Raw genomic sequence first — 21,686 nt, forward strand, 5'->3', positions numbered from 1 at the left:
AAGTGTTCAGTATGAAACTAAACCTGAAATAATTAGCAAGCCCATATGATTTTGTCAATGTCATGGAAAGTTAAGAGTCAAAAGCAGATGTTTATTGCTGACAACTCTTGTGGCCTTCTTTTTAAAAAATGTATTACAAAGGGAAGAGGAGCAGTTTTTCCATTCTTTAAATATTCCATGCTGTGATTTTGTTTACCAAAATAGGGCATTCTGCCTTGCTGTGGAGGATGCAACTTGGTATTCTGAAATGGATTAAGTAACCAAGAAACAATCCATGAAAGGAAATAGTAGATAATATAGGACCCAATTCAGCAAGAAAATCAATTAATATAGGCATGCTTTTTAAGCACCTGATGAGTCCCATTGATTTCAGTGAGACTATTCACATGGGTTAAGTAAGGTATACTTTGCTGAATCATCACCATGATTCTTCTGTTTTCCCCAATCAAAATAGCTAGTCAAATGATAAAAAATAAGTGTTTCTAATTTTTTTGAAAAGTAGATTACCTATTTGTTTGACCATGTGTCTTTTCTACCTACCCCGTCCCACCATTTTTGACAACTTGAACATTGGAAAATCACAGTTTTACTAAAGTCTGTGGTCTTTCTCAGAAAGGGCAAAGTATGCTATCCCTTCCTTAATTTTTATTTAGTGAAAGGGATTATCTTAATGTAGTGGAATATTCTGAGAAAGAATTAAAGATACATTCGCAGTTGGAATTTACTGCTATTTCTATATTAAAGTAGCCATCACAACTTTTTACTCCATGTCTACATTTTCAGCAAAGAGAGTGTGTTCATATTGTACATATGTCCTTGCACTCATTATTGTCTTAGACAGATAGCCCACCTTTTGTTTTTCCTTCTGAGAATCTGACGTATAAAGAAAATGTTGAGGAGGAGGAGAGAAATTTTAAATAAAACTTTTATCTACCACTTGTCTTGCAGAACATTTGTCTTTTTCAAAGAGTACAGATGAGCTTATTTAAAAAAAAAAAATGCTCTCTCTCTTAAGGGACCCTGTGTACCATGAAGTGTGCGACAGTTGCTAATAGAAATGTTCTCTTTAATTTCTATTTAATGACCTGTAAAAATCTAATTTGGTATGATGTTAGCCTTTATTCATGTTTGCCTTTTGTGTTTTTTTTAAAAAAAAGAGGAAATTCTTAAAACACTGATCTGGGTTAAGTTTTTAATTGAAATTAAATAGGTTAAACTGGTATTTTGTTTGCAATACACTTCTTTCTTTTGCTTAAATATGACCCATTTAGTATTTATAGAAAAATAGTGTAATGATTAAAAAAAAAGTTGTAGAATATTTTTATTTTGTGATAAATTTAAATGGTGTTATACATACAAGTTTAATTGAATTGAATATTGTGCCCAAGGTGTGTTCTCTAGGTCTGTGAATATTGCTTCTTTACACTTGGTAAGACAAAGACTTCAATCTTATAAAGAAGAAGTGGAAAAGGATGAGCATCCAGCTCCAACTTCCCTAAAATTATTGCTGAATTGTCGTATTTCACACTTACTTAAATAATGAGATGACACATTTTACTTCCTTACTTCGCTTAATTTTCTTAAACTTTCAGTTTATTCTGAAAATGTTCCTTTCTACAAATGTTTTATAAGACCTTTTTCTTTTATAATAAAGTAAGCCATTGTTCCTGAACATTTTGTCATATGTCTGTATTAGAATATAAATTTTGATGGACATTTATCTAGATTGTCTTTACCTGGGTTAAAAATAAATTGCAGATCAAGTAACTAGTCCTTTTTTTTTAAAGCGGGGGTTAAACACACTGCTAAAAACATGTCAAGAAATGTGAAATTGACCAGCTTTACTTTGACCCTCACATAACTAGGAAAAATGAACTTTGTGCCTTTGTGCTTGTGTTTGTTTTTTTTCTTTTTATTGAGTCAATATTTTTAGGATCTTTTCATATATATATATATATATATATATATATATATATATATATATATATATATATATATATATATATATATATATATATATTTGTTTAAATTCTTGGGTTCTGGAAACCAAAAATAAAACATTTTGTCTCCAACACTGCCTTTTTAAATGCTGCTGCTGAATTTTAACCACTGCATTAGATTGAAACCTACATGCTGTTAACCACTGAGCCAAAATGAAATCGACCACTGCATTGAAATCAGAGTTGGCAGTTGTATACGGACTTGAAGGAGTTGGTAATAGCAGTGCACCCGTGTTTCTTTAATGGGGTTTTTATTCTCTGCTTTCAGTTTTAACGGTCCCATTTTGATTTAAAGATGGTTTCTTAATAACGATGCACATTTTATTGAAACATTTTCAATGTAACTTAAAAAGAAAATAACAATAAAACCATCCGCTAGGAATGGTTTCCTCAGAAACAAAATGTTCTGTTGCATGCTCCCATGATGGATAATGCAGTGTGCTTCTTTTATTTATAAAGCAATCTTGTATAAAAAGATAAGTGATTTCTTCATGTTACATGAACCTTATCTTAGGTTAAACATTGTGAAATGTATTTATATTTTTTAAAGTAATCTTCTCCTGAGGATAGATTTTTTTTACTTTCTGAATTTACATTTTTGTGACCCATTTTGAATCTGTTGTACCAAATCTAAGGGAAAAAACTGACCTAGCTGAATTGCTTACTTTGGTCTTGGAATTTTTATTTCTCATTAATAGGACTGGATCCATCCCAATTCAAAGTCCATCACCATTACCATAAAGATGAGGAGAACGATGCCTTGCTTGGCGGCCCAGCTCAGCTCACTGATGAGGAGAAATATAGGGATTGTGAAAGATTCAAGTTTTCCTGTCCGAGATGTGGAACAGAGAACATTTATGACAATGTCTTTGATGGTTCGGTTAGTTTTTGGTCTTTTTGTTTCCATAGTTAGGTTTGGGGGGGGGGGGGGGGAAGGCTTCCTGTAGGAAAAAGGGGCTTTTCAAACACGGTTCATTGGAATTTGGACTGGGGAAAGACACTGTTTTGATTCTGTTATTGGTAACTTTGGATCAGAGATTATGATGTCAGTGCTGAATCCTATTCCATTCACACATTTCAGCATTGCACATTGTACTCTGAAAGCATTTGTCAGATTAATGAAGCCAAATGGTGTATCTGCTTTGGTTTACAAATAGAAGTTAGTGTAATTATTTTATATTTAATATTTATCTTAACTTTGCAACTTACAATTTTCTATTTAATGAAGCCTGCTTGTAGCAATAACATTTTCTTATCCTTAATCATATTAATTGGAACATAGTGTTTTTGAAAATCAGTGTTTTTCTTTTTACATCCCACTTCCCTTCTTGACAGAAAGGTACTTCTGCGCTATCTTTCCTGCTGTCTTTGTATATCAGACATAAAAAGTCATAAGGGATGCATTCCTGTCAAGAAGTGCTGCCAAAAAATGTATCTCTGACCTTGGCTCAGAACTTGAAAGAGGGCCAGATATTTAACTCTGCTGCGATGTTATGCATGGACTAGTCATTGGCAAATTAGCAGGCTGCAGAGTAATGAAAACCTTGAAAGTTAAAGCAAATATATCCTTTATCTAAATTAAAAGTAATTATTTTAAGTTAATTTGGACAAACAGCAGATGTTTCACATTTTTTGAATCAAAACAAAGCAGTCATTGGAAGCAAGCAAGAGGAAAAAACAGACACAGATCAGCAATGCTTTGTAAATCCTTGACTTTTGCTTCATTACAGCTGTAAATACGATAGTTAATTGCGTGGAGGCTTGACGACTTGCAGATGGACTAACTGTAGAAGAGCTTATGTCAAGCTCTAAAATCTCTTACACCTGGAATTGCTTAGTGTTGTGGGTGAGGTTTTAGCCAGATCGGATCAGAAAAGCATGGATTTTAAATATTAATAGGAAAAAAATCCCTCACAAACTGTTATGATCTTACAACCATATAGGGTGTTCCTTTACCATGAAAATTTCACTAACTTAATTTTAGCTATTTACAATCAGTCTTTAGGATCTGAAAACTCAATTTCACATGTGTGAAGATATGCAAAATGTTCCAATTGACCATTTAATCAAATGTACAGTCTATAATTTTAGTGGATAAGATGGTATAAACCTTTATTGTTGTTCTTTGTACTTTTAAAAATTATTAAATGAGCCTGAAACAAAAAAGATAGCTTAATGATGTACACTCTTGAAGCACATCTTCACATCTGATGCTTAATAAGAATGATTCCAAGACTACGATCAATAGTCTTGAGAAGGATGTTGGTGTCCTTGATAAAAGTGATAAGCCTGTCTTTTTCAGGGGAATTGATTTTACTATAGATTTCACTAGTTTATTTTTATTCAACATCATTAGTTGAATGATAAAGTCTGAAGCAGGTGATTTGTTAAGTTCCCCAAATGACCTTTGTTTAAGAGAAGAGTGAGAAGACTGTACATCCTAGTGGAGAAGAATCTTTAGGGATGGAGAAGCCAATTGTCATGGGGTGGGAGGAAGGAAGACCTCTGCCGGGGATTAAATTGAAGAAGGGTTTTACAATATTTTGTCTCTTTATGCATTGCTAGCATATGTTTGTGTGTATACTGTAGATGCACTCTTGTGTGATAACTTTTTATAGTGGTTTTATGATTGTATTCAACATTATTTTAATCTTCAGGGAAAGCTTATGGAACCCAGCTTGCAACAGTGCAGTAAGAAAGAATGTGATGAGTCCCCTTTCCACTGTGTGATTCAAATGAACAACAAACTACTCTTGGATATTAGACGTTACCTAAAAAGCTACTATAATGTAAGTATCCAAAAAGTATTCTTTACAAAGTTAAATTAATCATCAGTTCTCTACTGGGTACTCAGTTTTTCTTGGGGGTGACAAAGTATTCATTTTGTGCAATACTGGTTACTGTGCTTTATAATAGCTGAAAAAACCTTTTTTTCCCCCATAACGAATATGATTTTTATTTTCATTAAAATAGATTGATGGATGTTAAATCCTAATTTAAAATACTTCTTATTTCTAAAAGAAATGTTAACATTCCCTAGTCTAATGGATATGATCATAGAATCCTAGAATATGAGGGTTGGAAGGGACCTCAGGAGGTCATCTAGTCCAACCCCCTGCTCAAATCAGGACCAATCCCCAACTAAATCATCCCAGCCCGGGCTTTGTCAAGCCTGACCTTAAAAACCTCTAAGGAAGGAGATTCCACCACCTCCCTAGGTAACGCATTCCAGTGTTAGATGATAGATAAGAACATTTTAAATTTTTGCTTATAAGTTATTGGCCATGTTACAGATAGAGTAGATCTTTGTATTTTAAGTTCCTTTTTTGAAGAAAAGGTGACTCTACCACATTGAGAAAAATCTATGAAGGTAGGGATTTGAACATGCAAATACCAACTTTTCTTTTATGCTAAATCTGGTTCAAGATGCATTATTTAATGAACAGCCCATTAATTTGAGAAAACAGGCCTTGTCCACGAATAATGTTCTGAAGGGTGACGGAGAATAACTTCTTACTAGCTCTGTGGGTTATGAAGGTTTCTTCCTGGCTTGCAAGATTTTTAGAACCACTTTGATACAATTTTTTTTAATCAAATATGTTGAAACCAGACACAAGCATAAAGGTTTTGGCATTCTTGGCATTATACGGCCTCTTCCAAGCAGGATGAAGAAGGTTGTTCAATAGCAAAATGTTACTGCTTGTTCTTGATATATCCATATGTGGTTCAAAAATGTAAATAAAAGATATCCTCTGTATTACAGTGCTCCGTGATTCTTATAAACTGGACACAACCAGTTCTTGGGTATCAGAGTATTCAGATGTCATGGGACTAATTCAGTCACTTTTATAGTGTACAGACAAACTTAAGTATGACTCTATCATACTGGGGCATGACATCCTGGGGCATGTTTATGGTGAGATGGGTTGGGAATGTTTCTGTGAAATGGTAAAGGGTATTTGTGATTTATAGTAGTCACTGTGAGAACTTCAGATGCTCAGCACTTCTGAAAATAAGGCCTTAGGTGTCTAAAGCTGAGTAACCAAAATTAGACTCTGTTTTTGAAAATTTAGTCTTTTGAATGGCTTACCAAATTGATGGTTCCTTTGGCTGAATATTACAAAAGATTTGCAGGGAAGTACAGTAGTAATAATTTGTTCTAATGGCTCCAGTTTATGCTTATGTTCTAATAGCTCTCACTTTTGTTTTGATTTTTCCTCTGTATTAGTTCTTAACACATTATTAAGTAAATGTTTCCATACTTATCACATTGCCAGTGGAAAAAATTTCTCAATTCCTTTAAGAAATTCTTTTGAAAAAAGGTGTCTTCCTTTATATTTATTTGTAGTATTTGACGGCCCTATTTTCATAGAGCCAAATAGTTCTTTACCATGTTTAAAGTTAGTCACTTACTTAATTAGAAGTGCGAATATGAGAGTTGACGGCATTGGCAGATGGTTTGAATAGGCAACACCATACCGAATGTAAGGGTTTGAGACCTCATATTTATAGATATGCTATTCATTTAACCTTAGCCTAGCAGAAGCTTCCTTTCAAAGTTCATCTGTTTCCAAAATGGACATTCAAATAACATCATTATTGTAACGGAATGAAATTTGTTTTATTAAGGCAATATATCAAAGCATGTAGCTTTAGTATAAAAGTTGCTTATCTGCTAAACTTTTCTAGATTTGATGCATTTAAATTATTATAATTATTTAACAAGTGCTAAGCACATTTCTAGCACTTACTGTGCAAGAAAACATTACATGCACAGAATGTACAATACTGAGCACATTGAAAGAGACAAATTATGATCAAGTTAAGGGGAAAGAGTTAGTATTGCACTATGCTCTCTGTCCATATCAATAAAGTTTTGCTGTAGGTTTGTTCCACATCATTATGAAATCAAGTTATAAATCAAAATGCAAAGTGCCATTGTTTGAATGCTGCCAAACGATTAGAAAGGTTCATTACATTCTAATTTTTCAATATCCTTTTCCATGTTCCATAGAAATTGTGATTGAATATAACTAATGAGCTCCTTCATGTGGAAGTTATAGAAGTGTAACAGGGAGTTCCCTGAACTTTGATACATTTTAATAGGAATATATTGAGAATTGAGCTTTAGACCAGTTGATCAAATTATTTGTACAGCATTTTGAAGGTAAAAAAGCTGTATAAATGCCAAGTATCATTATTATTCTCCAGAAGATTGAGATTACTGTGCTGCCAGATCTTATTTCCAAATAGAATAGTATTTTTAGTTTGTAAAAAGGAGATTTCTTTGAGTTGGACAGGAAACCTTTATTGTATCTCAGTAACAATTAGAGAGGCAGGTGCTCTGTGAGCTTCATATCTCTTTTATCCAGTACTTCTAATAGCTGTGTAACAGTTGGAGTTGAACATTTTCAAATGGGATGATTGGGATAAGTGAAATATATAACCTTGTAAACTATAATGACATACATTCTGAGTAAAACTTTGGATGAAACTTTGAGACTTGGGTGTAGCGGATCGTTGTTGGAATGGCTGCACCCTTCAGTTGTGGAGGAAGTTGTACCTAAAACAGAAATATATCTATATAAAAATTTAGTATTTTGTTTTAACCTTGAAAATATAGTAAACTACATTTTATGAAGGTAACAGTGCCTAGATTCTGATGAATTCTTAACGCCTGTTCCAAAGCCCATTGGAAACAATGGGAGTCTTTCCATTGAGTTCAATGGGCTTTGAATCAGGCCCTTAAGGATTTCGGACCACTCCTCCCTCATTCCTTATTCTGTTCAAGTGGCTTAAAAAGTCCAGCCTTGTAAATTTATCATGAAAATTTACCAGGTTAGGTACAAAATCTGTTTGTCATGGTGCTGATAAAAATCAAATGATATTTTCTTTGTAAAAGACAAAACAAAAAACAAATAATTACACCATGGAAGTGGGCAAGTAGAACTGTGCAAGCCTGCTATAATTCCTACTGTTTTAACACATGCATTCACCTTTTTGTAAAATACATTTGTTTGTTGCTAAAACCAGCCTGTATCCATTTGAACACTGAAATATTGTTTAGCTACCACAAACCGCATTTAGCATTATTCCAGTAGTTAATTCCTTAATATTAAATAACATACACCCAGCCTTGATCTTAATTATTTATTTGTAACTGCAAATATATTAAGCCAAGATGACATCCAAAGATTTTAGTTTCTTTCCAGAGCTGCATTATTCTTTTGAAAGATTGATCTCAGGTTTTTTAAATTCTGCTGCAGAAAAGCAAATAGAGAGAGAGAGAGAAATAGCTAATCTAAATTGGGAAATGAAGAGGGCTTTTTTAAGCATGAAAATTTCATCATCTTGTCAGCTGGCAGAATGCCTGCTGTGTGGATTCACAAAGGCTAAGAATTACACTTTCATGAAATTTTCCTCACTAACTGCCCTGGTTAATTTGAAAGATAACCCACTGTTTTAATTCATTCCTCAATTGGGCGGTGCAGGTTTTATTTTTGATCTGACAAAGCATTTGTGTTAATCATTTTGGCCCTCTACTAGACACTCTTGGGATTGTGCTTTTACAATAAACGTGTCTGTGATAGCTCTTTAGTCTATTATACTTACAATAGATCCATAGAACTGGTAATTAATTCTGTACTGCTTTGGAAGTGGGAAGAATAGGTGTAGCTCTGTCAAGTGCTGCTGGGAAGTTTGTTTAGCTGGTTCATTTTTGAAGTGTTACCCTCAGCCATCAATGAAACATCCATGCTGGAGAGAGGCTAGGACAGAAATCCTTGACCATAAATGAGTAAACAAATCCAACTTTTACCTTGAAGAGTAGAGTCACTTAATTTATGGTATCTGCCTCTAATTCTTATGTTGAAAAAGTATAACAGAAACTTCCCGTTTAAATATTTGTCTATAATGTGGGGACACATTATAGAAAGAGTTTGGGGAATAAAGGTTAGCTATTCTATTGCCTTTAATAAACCCCAGGAACATCCCAATCCATAACCATAAGAAAATTGGAGAATCTAACACTTAGCACCCCTAAATACCTTCCTCATATTTCCTTTGGTTATTAAGAGAAGAAATGGATTACCAATTTAATATCCACAAATTGAAGCTAAAAACAGAGTACATTACACATGCCATCTGACTGATAGCAAAGTTCACCTTGCATTGAGTGGGTTGTTGATGAAGAACTATTACCACACAATTACCTGTTCTTTTAATGTGCACCTGTGGTGCATCAGCAGCATGTCTGCAGTTAAGGGATAGGTTTAAATATAAGGAAGTCTCAAGTTTATTTCCCATTAGTTCACAATTACTAACACTGTAAAACCTGTTTTGACTTATGCATCTTTGTTTTATGTACAGTATTTATTTTAAAAAATGCAACTAGCCTTAAAATAAGGTGTAACAAAATGCCTTTATTTCACAGCCCTTGTCCACTGAACCACTATACCCCTCAGATGAAAGCGAGTTTGAAGGCTATTGAACACTGATAAATAACTTTGTGCTGTTCTGCTGTGAAAATTCAGTGTTCAATAGCCCTCAAAATTTCTCATTTCTTACCTGTGGTGGGGTGGTCTGCTGCTGGCACATTAGATCTCAGTATAAAGCATATAGGTACCCTAGTTGAAGCTCTCTTGAATTATTTTAGTTCTTGTGTATATCTTGGTTTTTGCATTAATATTTAGCACATTTAGAAAGGTGAACTTTTTAAAAAAAAATGCCATAAGAAGTTATAAAAAGCATGTAAATATTGAGATTTCAATACGTATCCACATAACAGTACAAAGATAACAGGTCTGGTTCTGAACCTGGAATCTCCCACACTGCAATCAAATGCATTGCCTACAAGCTACAGGTGGACACCACGTGAACAGGTAAACATATGATTGTAAGGAATGTGATGACTGTTCTGTAATCATGTTCTCCCAAGATTAATCTGTTGTAAGCGCTTTTGGTACTAGTAACTTTAGGGTGTTTAAGCATTTGATAATGAGTAAATAAGACCAAAACACAGGAGAAATTAAGAGGTCATTTGAGGAAGGTGTTAGTCAACTATGATGAGAAGCTGCTATCCAAGCATGAGTATTGACTATTATGGGAAATACATTATCTACTATATATACATGGATTTGTGAGGCTTTTGCAGAGTTTGGAATTACATCATTGTAGTCTCACTTTATGAATCATACACGATGTTGATGTTTCCATAATAGGGGAAGCTTCCAAGTGAAGGCAGAGCTGAAAACAATTGCAGTGCAAAGGAAAGGTAAAAGACTAACATTGGTTCTGTTAATGGTTCCAAAGGGCCTAAGAATGAATGAAAAGAAAATCTCCCATCAAATTCTCAAGATTTTCTTTGGTTTTTAGTTGGTTTGCCCAGTAGCATCTCCTCTGTGTTTTCTTCATTGAGACTTACAGCTAATTTCAGCCAGAACCCTATTTTGGCTAATCACTAGGAAATAGGAGATTTACTGTTCAATGAGGAAACAATCAAAATACTGATAGTATTGTAGGCCAAACAATCTTAGTCTTCCCTAGAATCTCATATGTACACTGGACTGGAGATAGGATGAGACCCTTTGGGAAACCATATGGGCCCTTTGGAATGATAAGCAGTTATTCATCACATATTTCATTGAGATTGGGTGAAATTCAGCTTAGAAAATAGGGTATGTTTATCCTTTTCTACCTGCACGGTGTAAGAATGTGCATAATTTTAACTGGCCATTATTGACCCACTGTTCCAATGACTGGACAGAATTGTCTTTCTGAGTGTTATGGAAGTAGTGAAGTCCACTTCTGAGTGCATACTATTGAAACGAGTCCATTAATAGAAACAATGACATGCCTTGGCCGCAGCCTGGAGGTCATGATAATGATGACAAAGTGGTGCATGTGCGATAAGAGAGGACAATCATAGCCTCATTCTAGACTTGACTGTTTCCAAGGCAATTTCAATAGCCAACCAGGAACCAATACTGGAATTCAGATTTTCATATTCATGTAATTCTCTTTTAGCATTAATTGTTGAAATACATATTTACATCTGTCTAGGCTTAGGCTTTTTGCTATCCGCCATTCAAATTTTTAATGTAATTTTGGATAGAAAAGTACCTCTAATGTATAAAACACTTGAGATATGACTAGGAATATGAGTCCAATAATTAGTTAAATTTGGGTATGTCTAAAATTTATGAAACAAAGTTGCCAATTCTAACTGTAATTTTGATTGCTATATTTGCACCTCTGACTCAAAGCAAATAATGCTCTTTACAGTGAATTATCAAACAATCAAATACATCTATGCTACTAATTGAAGCTCTTACTTTTGGAGGCCATTTTAATCATCTTGCTGGAAGATCATCCAAAATGTAGTCCATTGGCCTTGAACATCTTATCTTACATATGGCAGAAGATCCAAAAAGTCTCTAGAGTAGAAGAGGTCACACTTCCACCAGACGTGACTTCCCTTCCCACCTTGCCCTGCTCAGTGTCCTGCTTCCACAGAGGCAACAGGCATTTTTGTCAATATTTGTTGTCTTTACCAAAATGTTTTCTTACAAGTATAGAATCCTTTGGTTTGACACTACTTTTAGAAAGCTATGGGATGTTTTTGAAAGTTGGTGTTGGTATTGGTATTGGAGAGAGTGAGGGTCTGTCTTAGTATGCATTTCAACTACAGCAGCCAAAGTAGCAGATAAGTCTCTTAATGCCATTGGTAAGGCCTCCTCACTGCCAGACCTAGTGGTCCGTGCTCAAAGGCCTCAGGAGGTTAAGGAACAGACAGTAACATTAACTGCTAATACACCTCCTGCACAGGGAATACAGTCTAACCTTCACATTCAGCTGTCAGAGCAGGTAGGCCTGTCTATGCTAAGTGCTAAGACAAAGTAAGTTGGGCAGGTACTGGAACAAGATAAGAAGCCATCTGTAGCTGTTAGTATCAGCAGAAACCTAAGTGTCTGTACCTGAGGTTTACTGACACTAATCAAGAATCAGTCCTCAATCAGAGGTATTAATTCCCAAAAAGATTTTTATAGTTTTTACCAGCACTGGGGGGGGAATAAGTATTTTGTACCAAGAATCCTTTTCCCTGAACATTTTGGTTTATTCCTCTTTTTAGTGTCCCCTTGCTTCAAGAAATTTTTCCATTTCAGTGAATCCTTGAAAGTCTCTAGACAGCAGAAAAAAGCAGCTAATGGAAACAAAAAAGTCTCTATCATCCAAGTATTCCGCAATTCATCATTCCGTGGAGAAGAAGAAAGGGATTAAATAATGCAGATTAGCATTCTCTGTTCCTTCTGAGAGTCCAGAAAATGTATTCCCCCAAACTTCATTGGACATATCTTCCTCTAATTCTTTCCTTTTCTCAAAACAAAAAGAAAAAAGGGGAAAGTATCAGATATAAAGATATATTATCTTCGCTATTTGTCCAAGAAGGAAAGTGAAATATCGTCTTCACAATTATAAGAATCAGTCAAAGGACACCACAGATACATAGGTTTTTCTTGCTTTTAAGAAAAATACAGTAGCATCTTTGAATCTTCGGAGGAAGGAAGCAGAATCCTCAAACAGAAAAAATTATTTTTTCCCCTCCCCTCTTTCTTAAACAATCCCAGAAACTATTGATATCTGGAATAGATTCAACATAAGATGACCTTGCAAAGTGGAGACACTGTCTTAACAGTTTCCAAATTATGTAAAATTTTGTGAAGCTGAAATATGCTAAGGTAAAGTTCACACACCTGTCAAAGTACTCTTTTCATTAGCAAAAGACAGTAATTCCTTCTGATGAGGGCCTCTTTCCTGAGGATCCTTGGTGCAGAATGATTTTTAGTTTCCTTAGGGAGGAGGTTCTTTGGAGTTCTCTGCTGCATCTATCCTACTTTTATGTCTTTTACATGTTCTGTTACATGTGTTATCTGTGCTGTATGCAGCTCTATTTACATTTTATGGTAAAAGTTAAAACTGTCCACCAAGAAAATATCTCTGGTCACTTATTACTGACACCTTCCTAAATGCTATTATTTTCAACAAGATACTTTTCCTCTAATGAAATGACCAGTATGTGCCTGAGGAGAGGCAAGTGCCATATCAGATGGATCTCAGCAACTACAAGATTTGCAGTGGTTCAGTGAGGCCCTCAAAAATGAGGTAGCAGAAAATGCAAGAAAAGGAAAGCATATTACTAAATTAAAGAGTCCCTTTTGTTAATTTAATTCTAGACAGTTTAGAAGAATACCACTTTATCAGTACAAAAAATACAGATTTTGGTCCAAACCACTTAGGGAAAGTAGAGGTCAAGGACCAAGCTCAGACAGACCAATTGCATGACTCCAGACACTCAGTGCACCTCCTGAGAAGGTAGTATTCTTGACCCAGTCTCAGAAAATGAGCTGTCACAGTAGGTTCCGGGGGCAATGTAGTAATGTTTACCAAAGTTCCTTCTCTATCCTTTGTACCACCTTCAGTGATCAGGAACCTGGAACAGGTAGCTTTTATGGTGCAGGCAATTCATAAATTCCTGTCAGTTGGCACAGCAAAGGCAGCCACTACTGAGTTATGCACTTCTCGGGCATTACTCTTATTTCTTCTTCTGAAATGGCCCATTGAGATCAAATCAGTGCTGGGCTTCAAATGGCTCATCAGGTCCATAGAGAAGCCTTCCTTTAGGAGGGAGATATTGGTATGAATTTCAGCAGTCCTGGACAAAAAATATTTGAGACATTATTTCAACTTAACCAGTTCCTTTCTTCGTGCCTTTATTTGCTCCGTTTACAATTGGCTTTCTTCACTCTGTTTTCAGGGCTATCACTCTACCTGACCCTACCAAGGCAGAATTATATCTTTTGACGTCACTGAATGTGTAAATCAGGTCCTTTTACTAGTGACTGTAGGGCATCTATCTTTTTGCTTATGTGAATGACATTCTGATAAAGGTCCAGACAAGAGAAGAAGTAAATATAAACATCCAAGTAGTCATGGAAACCCTCCGGTCCCGTAGATTTGTTTAAATTTAGAGAGAACAAGTCTAATACCCAGTATAGTTTTAGATCATCCAGGAGTAAACAAAAGAGATGCTCTTCAAGCAAGAGTAGTCCTATCTGAAGAAAGGAGCCGGGAAGCTGTAGTCTGATATACATCCACTACTGAGCAGTAAGCATCCAGCTGCAGCCTCTCTTCTATGGGTTCTGGGCATAACAGTGTCCTTGAGAGAGTTGCAACAGTGGAGAATGTTTCAAGAATGACCTCTCCATTTGTGACAGGTTTCAGAGTAGCAGCCGTGTTAGTCTGTATCTGCAAAAAGAAAAGGAGGACTTGTGGCACCTTAGAGACTAACAAATTTATTTGAGCATAAGCTTTCGTTGTCTAAATTTGTTAGTCTCTAAGGTACCACAAGTCCTCCTTTTCTCTCTCCATTTGTGTAACTGTGTTTTGCACAAAAATTGAGATCACAATCAAAAAGAAACCTCACATTCTTCCCCTGTCCCACAACATGACAGCATTCTTTGTTTGGTGGACGTACTCAAATTAGATCATAAGAGATGCCAGTCTCCAGAGCTGGGGATGTGCATTGGAAGCAGAATTTTATTCTTGGAGTGTGATCTAAGGGGAGGGTGGGGACCCACAGTGTAACTTTTTTTTTTTTTTTTCATGATTTGATTAGTTTTACAGAAGTTTGTAGGACTGAAGCTAGATGTGCCGGCTATACAAGAGCTGTGTATTATTCACTGATCAAGATAGATAACAGCTCGATGATGAGAGACTTTAGACAAGTAGCATGAGTGCCTTTCAGCTACTCACTCTACATCAGGAATCAGTAGCCCTTTTCTTTTGGGCAGAATGGAATATTCAGTCCCTTGAGGCCATACACCGAGAATCCTAGAAATATAAGGCTGAAAAGCACCTTAAGAAGAGACATGCACTGATGCAGGATCGAATAAACCTAGACCGTCCCTGACGGGTGTTTGTCTAACCTGTTTTTAAAAATGGCTAGTGATTGGGATTCCACAACCTCCATTGGAAGCCTACGTCAGAGCTTAACTATGCTTATAGTTAGAAAGTCTTTCTTAATATCTAACCTAAATCTCCCTCGCTGCAGATTAAGCCCCTTGCTTATTGTCCTACCTTCAGAGGATATGAAGAATTGATCACAGTCCTTTTTATAGCAGCCTTTATAATGTTTGGAGACAGTTATCAGGTTCCCCTCTCAGTTGTCTTTTCTGAAAACTAAACATGCACAGTTTTCTAAAGTGATTATCATTCCTGTTACTCTCCCCTGCACTCTTTCCAATTTCTCCACATCTTTCCTAAAGCGTGGTGTCCACAATTGGATACAGTACTTCAGTTGAGGCATCACCATGCTAAGTAGAATGGGACAACTACTTCCCATGTCTTGACACTCCAGTTAATACACACCAGAACATTAGCCTTTTTTACAGCTGCATCACACTGATGACTCATTCAATTTATCTGCTAGAGTACCCCAGATCCTTTTCAGCAACACTACCACCTAGCCAGTTATTCCCCATTTTGTAGTTGTGCATTTGATTTTTCCTTCCTAAATGAAGTACTTTGCACTTGTCTTGAGTGAAATTCATCTTGTTAAATTCAGACCAATTCTCCAATTTTTCATGGTGGTTTTGAATTCTAATCCTGCCCTCCAAAGTGCTTGCAACCTCTCCCAATTTTGTATCTCTGCATATTTTATAAGCATACCCTCCACTCCATTATCCATGTTATTAATGAAAATAATGAATAGCACCGAACCCAGGACTGACCCCTGTGGGACCTCACTAGATACATCCTCCCAATTTGACAGTGAACCATGGATGATTACTCTTTAAAGTACAGTATTTCAACCAGTTTTGCACTCCCCTTATAGTAATTTCATCAAGACCATGTCTGTAGTTAGCTTATGAGAATGTCCTGTGGGACTCAACTCAAAATATATCACATCTGTTGCTTTCCCCCATCCACTAGGACAGTAACAATGTCAAAGAAGGAAATTAGGTAGGTTTGGCGTAATCTTTTTTTTTTCTTTACAAATCCATGCTGGTTATTCCTTATAACCCTGTGTTTCTCTGGGTGATTCCATAATGGTTGTTTGTTAGTTTGTTCCAGTATCTTTCCTGGTATCAAAATTGGGCTGTGAGTGGTATATAATTCTCTGGGTGCTATTGGTTCCTCCTTTTTAAAGACAGGAACCATGTTTGCTCTTCTCCAGTCCTCTGGGACCTCACCTGTCCACCTGGAATTCTTGAAGATAATTGCTAACTGTTCCAAGATTGTTGCAGATAGTTCCTTAAGGATGAATTTAATCAGGCCATGCTGCTTTGAATACAGCTAACTTATCTAAAACATTCTTTAACCTGTTCTTTGCCTGTTTTGGCTTGTGTTCTTTCCTCCTTATTATCAGTATTAACTGCATTGAATATCTGGTCACCATTTACCTTTTTAGTGAGGACTGAAGCAAAATAGGCATTAAACTCCTCAACCTGCCTGTTGTCTTTACTTATTAGCTCTCCTTCCCTGCTAAGTAGAGGATCTACACTTGGCTTCATCTTTCTCTTGTTTCTTATAGCCTTTTATGTCCCTTGCGAGGTGTAACTCATTTTGTGCCTTAGCCTTTCTGATTTTGTTCCTACATGCTTGTGCTGTTCTTTTGTATTCCTCCTTGTGCAATTCTTCCATGTTTCCACTTTTTGTAGATTCCTTTTTGATTTTCAGGTCATTAAAGAGTTCCTGATGGAGCCATATTGGCCTCTTATTGTTCTTCCTATCTTTCCTTCATGTTAGGATAGTTTGCTGTTGTGCCTTTAATATTATCTCTTTGAGAAACTGCCAGCTCACCTAAACTTCTTTTTTCCCTTAGATTTTCCTCCCATTGGACCTTACCTACCAGTTCTCTGAGTTTGCTAAAGTCTGCTTTTATTTAAGTCACTTGTAATTATTCTGCTGCTCTCATTCCTTCCTTTCCTCAGAATAATATCTATCATTTTATGATCACTTTCACCCAAATGTGCTTCCTCTTTCATATTTGCAACCAATTCCTCCCTGTTGGTCAGAATCAAGTCTAATATGGCTGTCCTCCACTTTGTGATGCAAACATTTGTCCCCAATACATTCCAAGTACTTACTGGAAATTTTGTATTTTACCATGTTACTTTTCCAACAGCTGTCTGGGTAGTTAAAGTCCCTGTTACAACCAGATCTTTACCATGACATCACCCCTATTTTTGGGGTGATGATATGACATCACCCCTATTTTTTCCTCCATTTATCTTTACCCAGAGACTTTCAACTGGTTTGCCTCTCATCTCCTTCTGGAACTTGGAACAATTGTATATATTCTTGATGTATAATGCAACACCCTTTTTCCACTTTTTTTCCTGCCTGTCCTTCCTGAAAAAGCTTATACCCCTCTATACCAATATTCCAGTCATGAGATGTATGCCACAAAGTCTCTGTGATGCCAATTAAGTCATAATTTATTTTATGTTCTAATACTTCCAGTTCTCCCTGTTTAATCCCCCTACTTTTTGCATTTGTATATGGACATCTAAGATGTTGAGCAGAATCCCCCACTGATTTTCCTCTTGTTGCTTCTATGATCCTGTTGTAATTTTCCATGTCCCCCCACAACATCTAGCTCTCTGTTAAGGTTGCCTTTTGAAAGACTGTGACAATGCCAGAGCAGATTGGCTAAGAAGAAGAAAGGTTGATAAGGATGAATGGAATCTTCACTATGCTATCTTCCAAAAAAAAAAAAAAGTAAAAAGGTAAATGTAATATTCTCGTCTGTCCTTTTCCTGAGACCAAGAATATTTCAAAAGATTGAATCTAACAAGCTGAGAATAATTTTGGAGAATTATTAGTCCAGGAAATCCTGGTACTTCTTGATAGTAGATTGTCTCTGCCTCTTCCCCTGAGACTCCATCCAGATCTTCTGTCTCAGGGCCTGGAGCTTCATCCCAGTCCCTTGACAGCTTGAGTTTTTGAAAAGAATGCACAAAAAGATTGAAGAAGGTGAATCCGAGTACATCTTGCAGCCTTTTAGGAAACCATAAACCACCATTTCATATTCTAGGGTCTCAAGAAGGTTTTGATACTAGTGCTGACTAAAACACACAAATCCACTTGTGTTTTACATTGCCTTCAGGATGATATAGACTTTAATCTGTTAGTTGTCTTCACCTGTTGCTATTTGAGAAAAAAATTGATCCTTATCAGAATTCTAGATTTACTTTGGTTCCCACTATGACCAAATTCATCTGAACAGCCAAACTGTTAAAATTTTCCAAAAATACCTACATTTCCTGCATGGAGAGTAAATCTAGTTTAGAAAGTCTGAGGAACCTTAAAGCATCTTTTTTAACAAAACCACCTTCTTTGTAGCAATAACATCTGCAAAGAGTGTCAAACATCAAAGGCCAGTGTTTCACTGGGATGAAACTATGATTCACTAGGATAATAAATATTTTGCACAGCAACTAAATTTATTCCTGAAAAGAGTGGTCAGTTTTATAATCACAAGCGATTATTCTGCCTTTTTTTTCTGTCCTAATCCTCCGCAACCCAGAGAAAAACATTGATTTAATTTTGATTTTTGCAGAGCAATTCAATTTTTTTAAACAAGATTGGAAAACAATTAAAGAATGAGTAGTTCAGAATTGAAAAACAAGGAATATTGACTCTTGGATGGCATCACCCATTTATTCCACCAGTCACTAGTGGCCTCCTGGGAGGAAAATGCATCAACAGAAAAGACTAGCAACATAGTGATATGGTTGACCGTGTTCACGTGGGTGCAGCATTAGAAAAGAGATGGGCATTCTTCCTCTAATGATTTCTTTGGGAGAATGGTCCTGAAAGCTTCAGAAGATGGAAGTTTAAATTTAGATAAGAGAGCAACAAAATCTTTTCCCATAATCTGTTTAAATGGGCACTTCTTTCCCCTCCCTGTTCCCTTAATTTGCACTGCTAGTCACACCCCGGCTGTGAAGATTAGTAGACATGCACTTGTCCAAGTAAGAAAACTTTGCCATATCTGATTTTATTTCACTGATGAAAATGTGAACAGTAAGCTCATCCCTCCCCTTTTTGGTTTGATGGAAAATATAATAGCAGAATCCTCAGTTTGGATTATGAGTATTTTTATTCTGGAAAAAAAAAAGTATAAATTTCCATACATCTTAGGTACATCCTTTAGCTCACTTCCCTCATCTGCATGGTTTTGAAACATTGCGTGTAGTTATAAGTTGATATTTCTGTATTTTAACATTTTAAATTTTGAAGAAATTCTTGGCTTTGGAAGAGGTATCTGAAAGCACGAGGTAGGAAGTGGAGTCAAGTGGAAATGTTTCCTCATCAACTCTGCAGTCTGCCTCTGTTCCTCTGAGTGCAAGGCAACCCAGCTGTAAGGCTTGCTGGCCATACTCTTATCAGAGAGAGAGAGAGAGAAAAATTATCAAGGAAGATAAAATTCCTCTCTATCAATTCTATCCTTACGTAAATTCAGCATTCTGAGTTCCCATACGTGAGAGTGTAACTTAATTTCCAAATTACATGATGAAAGCACATCTGTCCCAAAATTAATACCTCTTGAGAATATCATAATTGTATATACTGAAAATAATTAGTATCTGTAATTTGCAAGTCATAAATGTCTAATTTTTAGCGAAGTTGTTTGTTTCCATTTAAGATAAATTTCCAATTTAAGATCCAAGGCAACATTCAAATGTACCTCACAGGGGCCAAAATTGTTCTTTCCTTCTTTTCTTTTTAAATGCTGCAAAGAAACATAGTGATTTATGTTGTATTCTATTGTAGAGAGAACATCCCAATTTTAAAAATATTCTGAGATTCCTTTAGTAAAATACTGTTCATTGGATAGTACCTAACCACTTTTTTTCCCTCACATTGAGGCAACTGATGTCAAATTTCTAATAAAACTAGGAACCACCAAATTACCTAGTCTGATTACCAGCTGTAAAGTATGAAGAAGATTTCTTGTTGTGCTTTTTATCCAAGACAATGAAGATTATTAATTGCCACTACTTATGAAACATTAGATTCTTTACCTCCAACTGCACAAACAGAGTGATGGTTAAGCACTTCCACTTCATTTATTGCAATTCCAGCTTTTAAAGCTGGCTTTGAGGCCAGCAGCAAGCAAAATCACCCAGGCGCGCGCACGCGCTCTCTCTCTTTCTGTCATCTCCCTTAGGGACACTCAGTTTCCGGGGTTTCTCTCCCTGAATGGAGCCGTCTACCGCGTTCCTTCTCTCCATTTGTTCCTTCCCTATCATAATGGAGCAGAACAAGTGGAATAAGCTTGAAGTCCAGGAGGTTCACCATATGCAAGGAGACCCTCTCAGGATCACCAAAGAAAGTTGCACTATTATTGCACTCAGCCTTTTGACCCTGGCTTTCCTTAGGGGAAGGAGATCAGAATCTGGAGGCTTATTGAGACCTTTGCATCAGAGGCACTCCACCATCAGAAAAACCCATGGAGACACCGCTGCAAGAGCAGGTCAGCCCTCTTCAGCTCTTGGGACGCATTGTTATCTGATAAGAATTTGCCACAGGTAAATCCAAAACTTGCCCGCCTCCATTCTGTCTAATCCACTAGTAAAAGACTCCATGAGGCTAGCATTAAGAACCAGGGCAGCTAACTAGATATCCAGCTGTTGCTCAGAATGAAGTCCTGAGCAGCATGTAACAATTCAAGGAGAAGCTTAATAAGATTTTAGCTAAAAACATGGACAAGCCAAAATATTTACTACCAATGAGTGAAGTTCAGGAAAGAATAGAAGCCAGTCGTCCAAGGGCAGAAGCTCTTTTCATTCCTACCCACATCAGATGTATTGGAAAAGGGCCCCTCATTTTTCTAGGGTAAGATAAGGATGTGGAACATGGAGAAGGAAGCCAAGATCATGCAATAGCCTAATCTTTCTTTCATTTCAGTTCATATGTATAACTGCAAGAGAGTTCTCCAGAAATAGACTTGAAGGCAGGATATCCCATTCTCAGACACCTGATTTGAGCTGACTGCAGACACATTGGTACAGGAAGGACTATATCATGATTTCTCTGATGCTCAAGACTTCTCTTCCACCTCCTTCGTCGTCCTCTTCAATTGTGAAAGCTGATAAGAAACTTCAAAACATCTGGAAAGCATCAAGTACTACCTAGAGTCAGCGGCAATTAGAAACCTGTCTTTCAATAGGAAAGGTCTTCAGAACTTTCTTCTGTTTCTTCACAGAAAGAAACAGAGGAGGGGAGGGATTTAGGTCATCCCTCAAGAAACTGAACAGGCTGATGAAAAAGATGAAATTCAGAATGGATCTTGTTCCCACGAACTCCAGTTTCTCCAGGAGATAATCTAATTCTGTTAGATCTAGCAGAAGTTTATTGGCATATTCCAATTGTTCCGTGATACAGAAATCACTGTCAATGAAATGTTACCTTTTGAGTCCCCCAGGACGCTTCCAGGCTACTGACAGTAGCCTGGCTAAATAATCATTTATACCTTTTATTAGATAATATGATTATGAGAACATTGCTGCTAGAGACATTACAGGAAGTAGTGTTGCAGATCCTCTCTGTGCTTTAAACGTGGTAACGCAATCCTATCTTCACTACCTGGCAGCTGACCACAGTATTATAGGCTCTGAT

General features: G+C 36.4%; 1 protein-coding gene across 4 annotated transcripts in view; it reads left to right on the top strand.

The window, feature by feature from the left end:
- POLA1 (DNA polymerase alpha 1, catalytic subunit) overlaps positions 1-21,686 on the top strand; it is a 349,929-nt gene that overhangs the window by 177,569 nt on the left and 150,674 nt on the right. For all 4 annotated transcript variants that reach the window (XM_074968368.1, XM_074968379.1, XM_074968396.1 and 1 more), the window contains exons 33-34: positions 2,699-2,880; positions 4,658-4,789. In XM_074968368.1, the coding sequence (XP_074824469.1) occupies positions 2,699-2,880; positions 4,658-4,789 (314 nt within the window). The remainder of the gene's footprint in view (positions 1-2,698; positions 2,881-4,657; positions 4,790-21,686) is intronic.

Source organism: Natator depressus, chromosome 1, assembly GCF_965152275.1.
Source record: "Natator depressus isolate rNatDep1 chromosome 1, rNatDep2.hap1, whole genome shotgun sequence".
Classification (NCBI taxonomy): Eukaryota; Metazoa; Chordata; order Testudines; family Cheloniidae; genus Natator; species Natator depressus.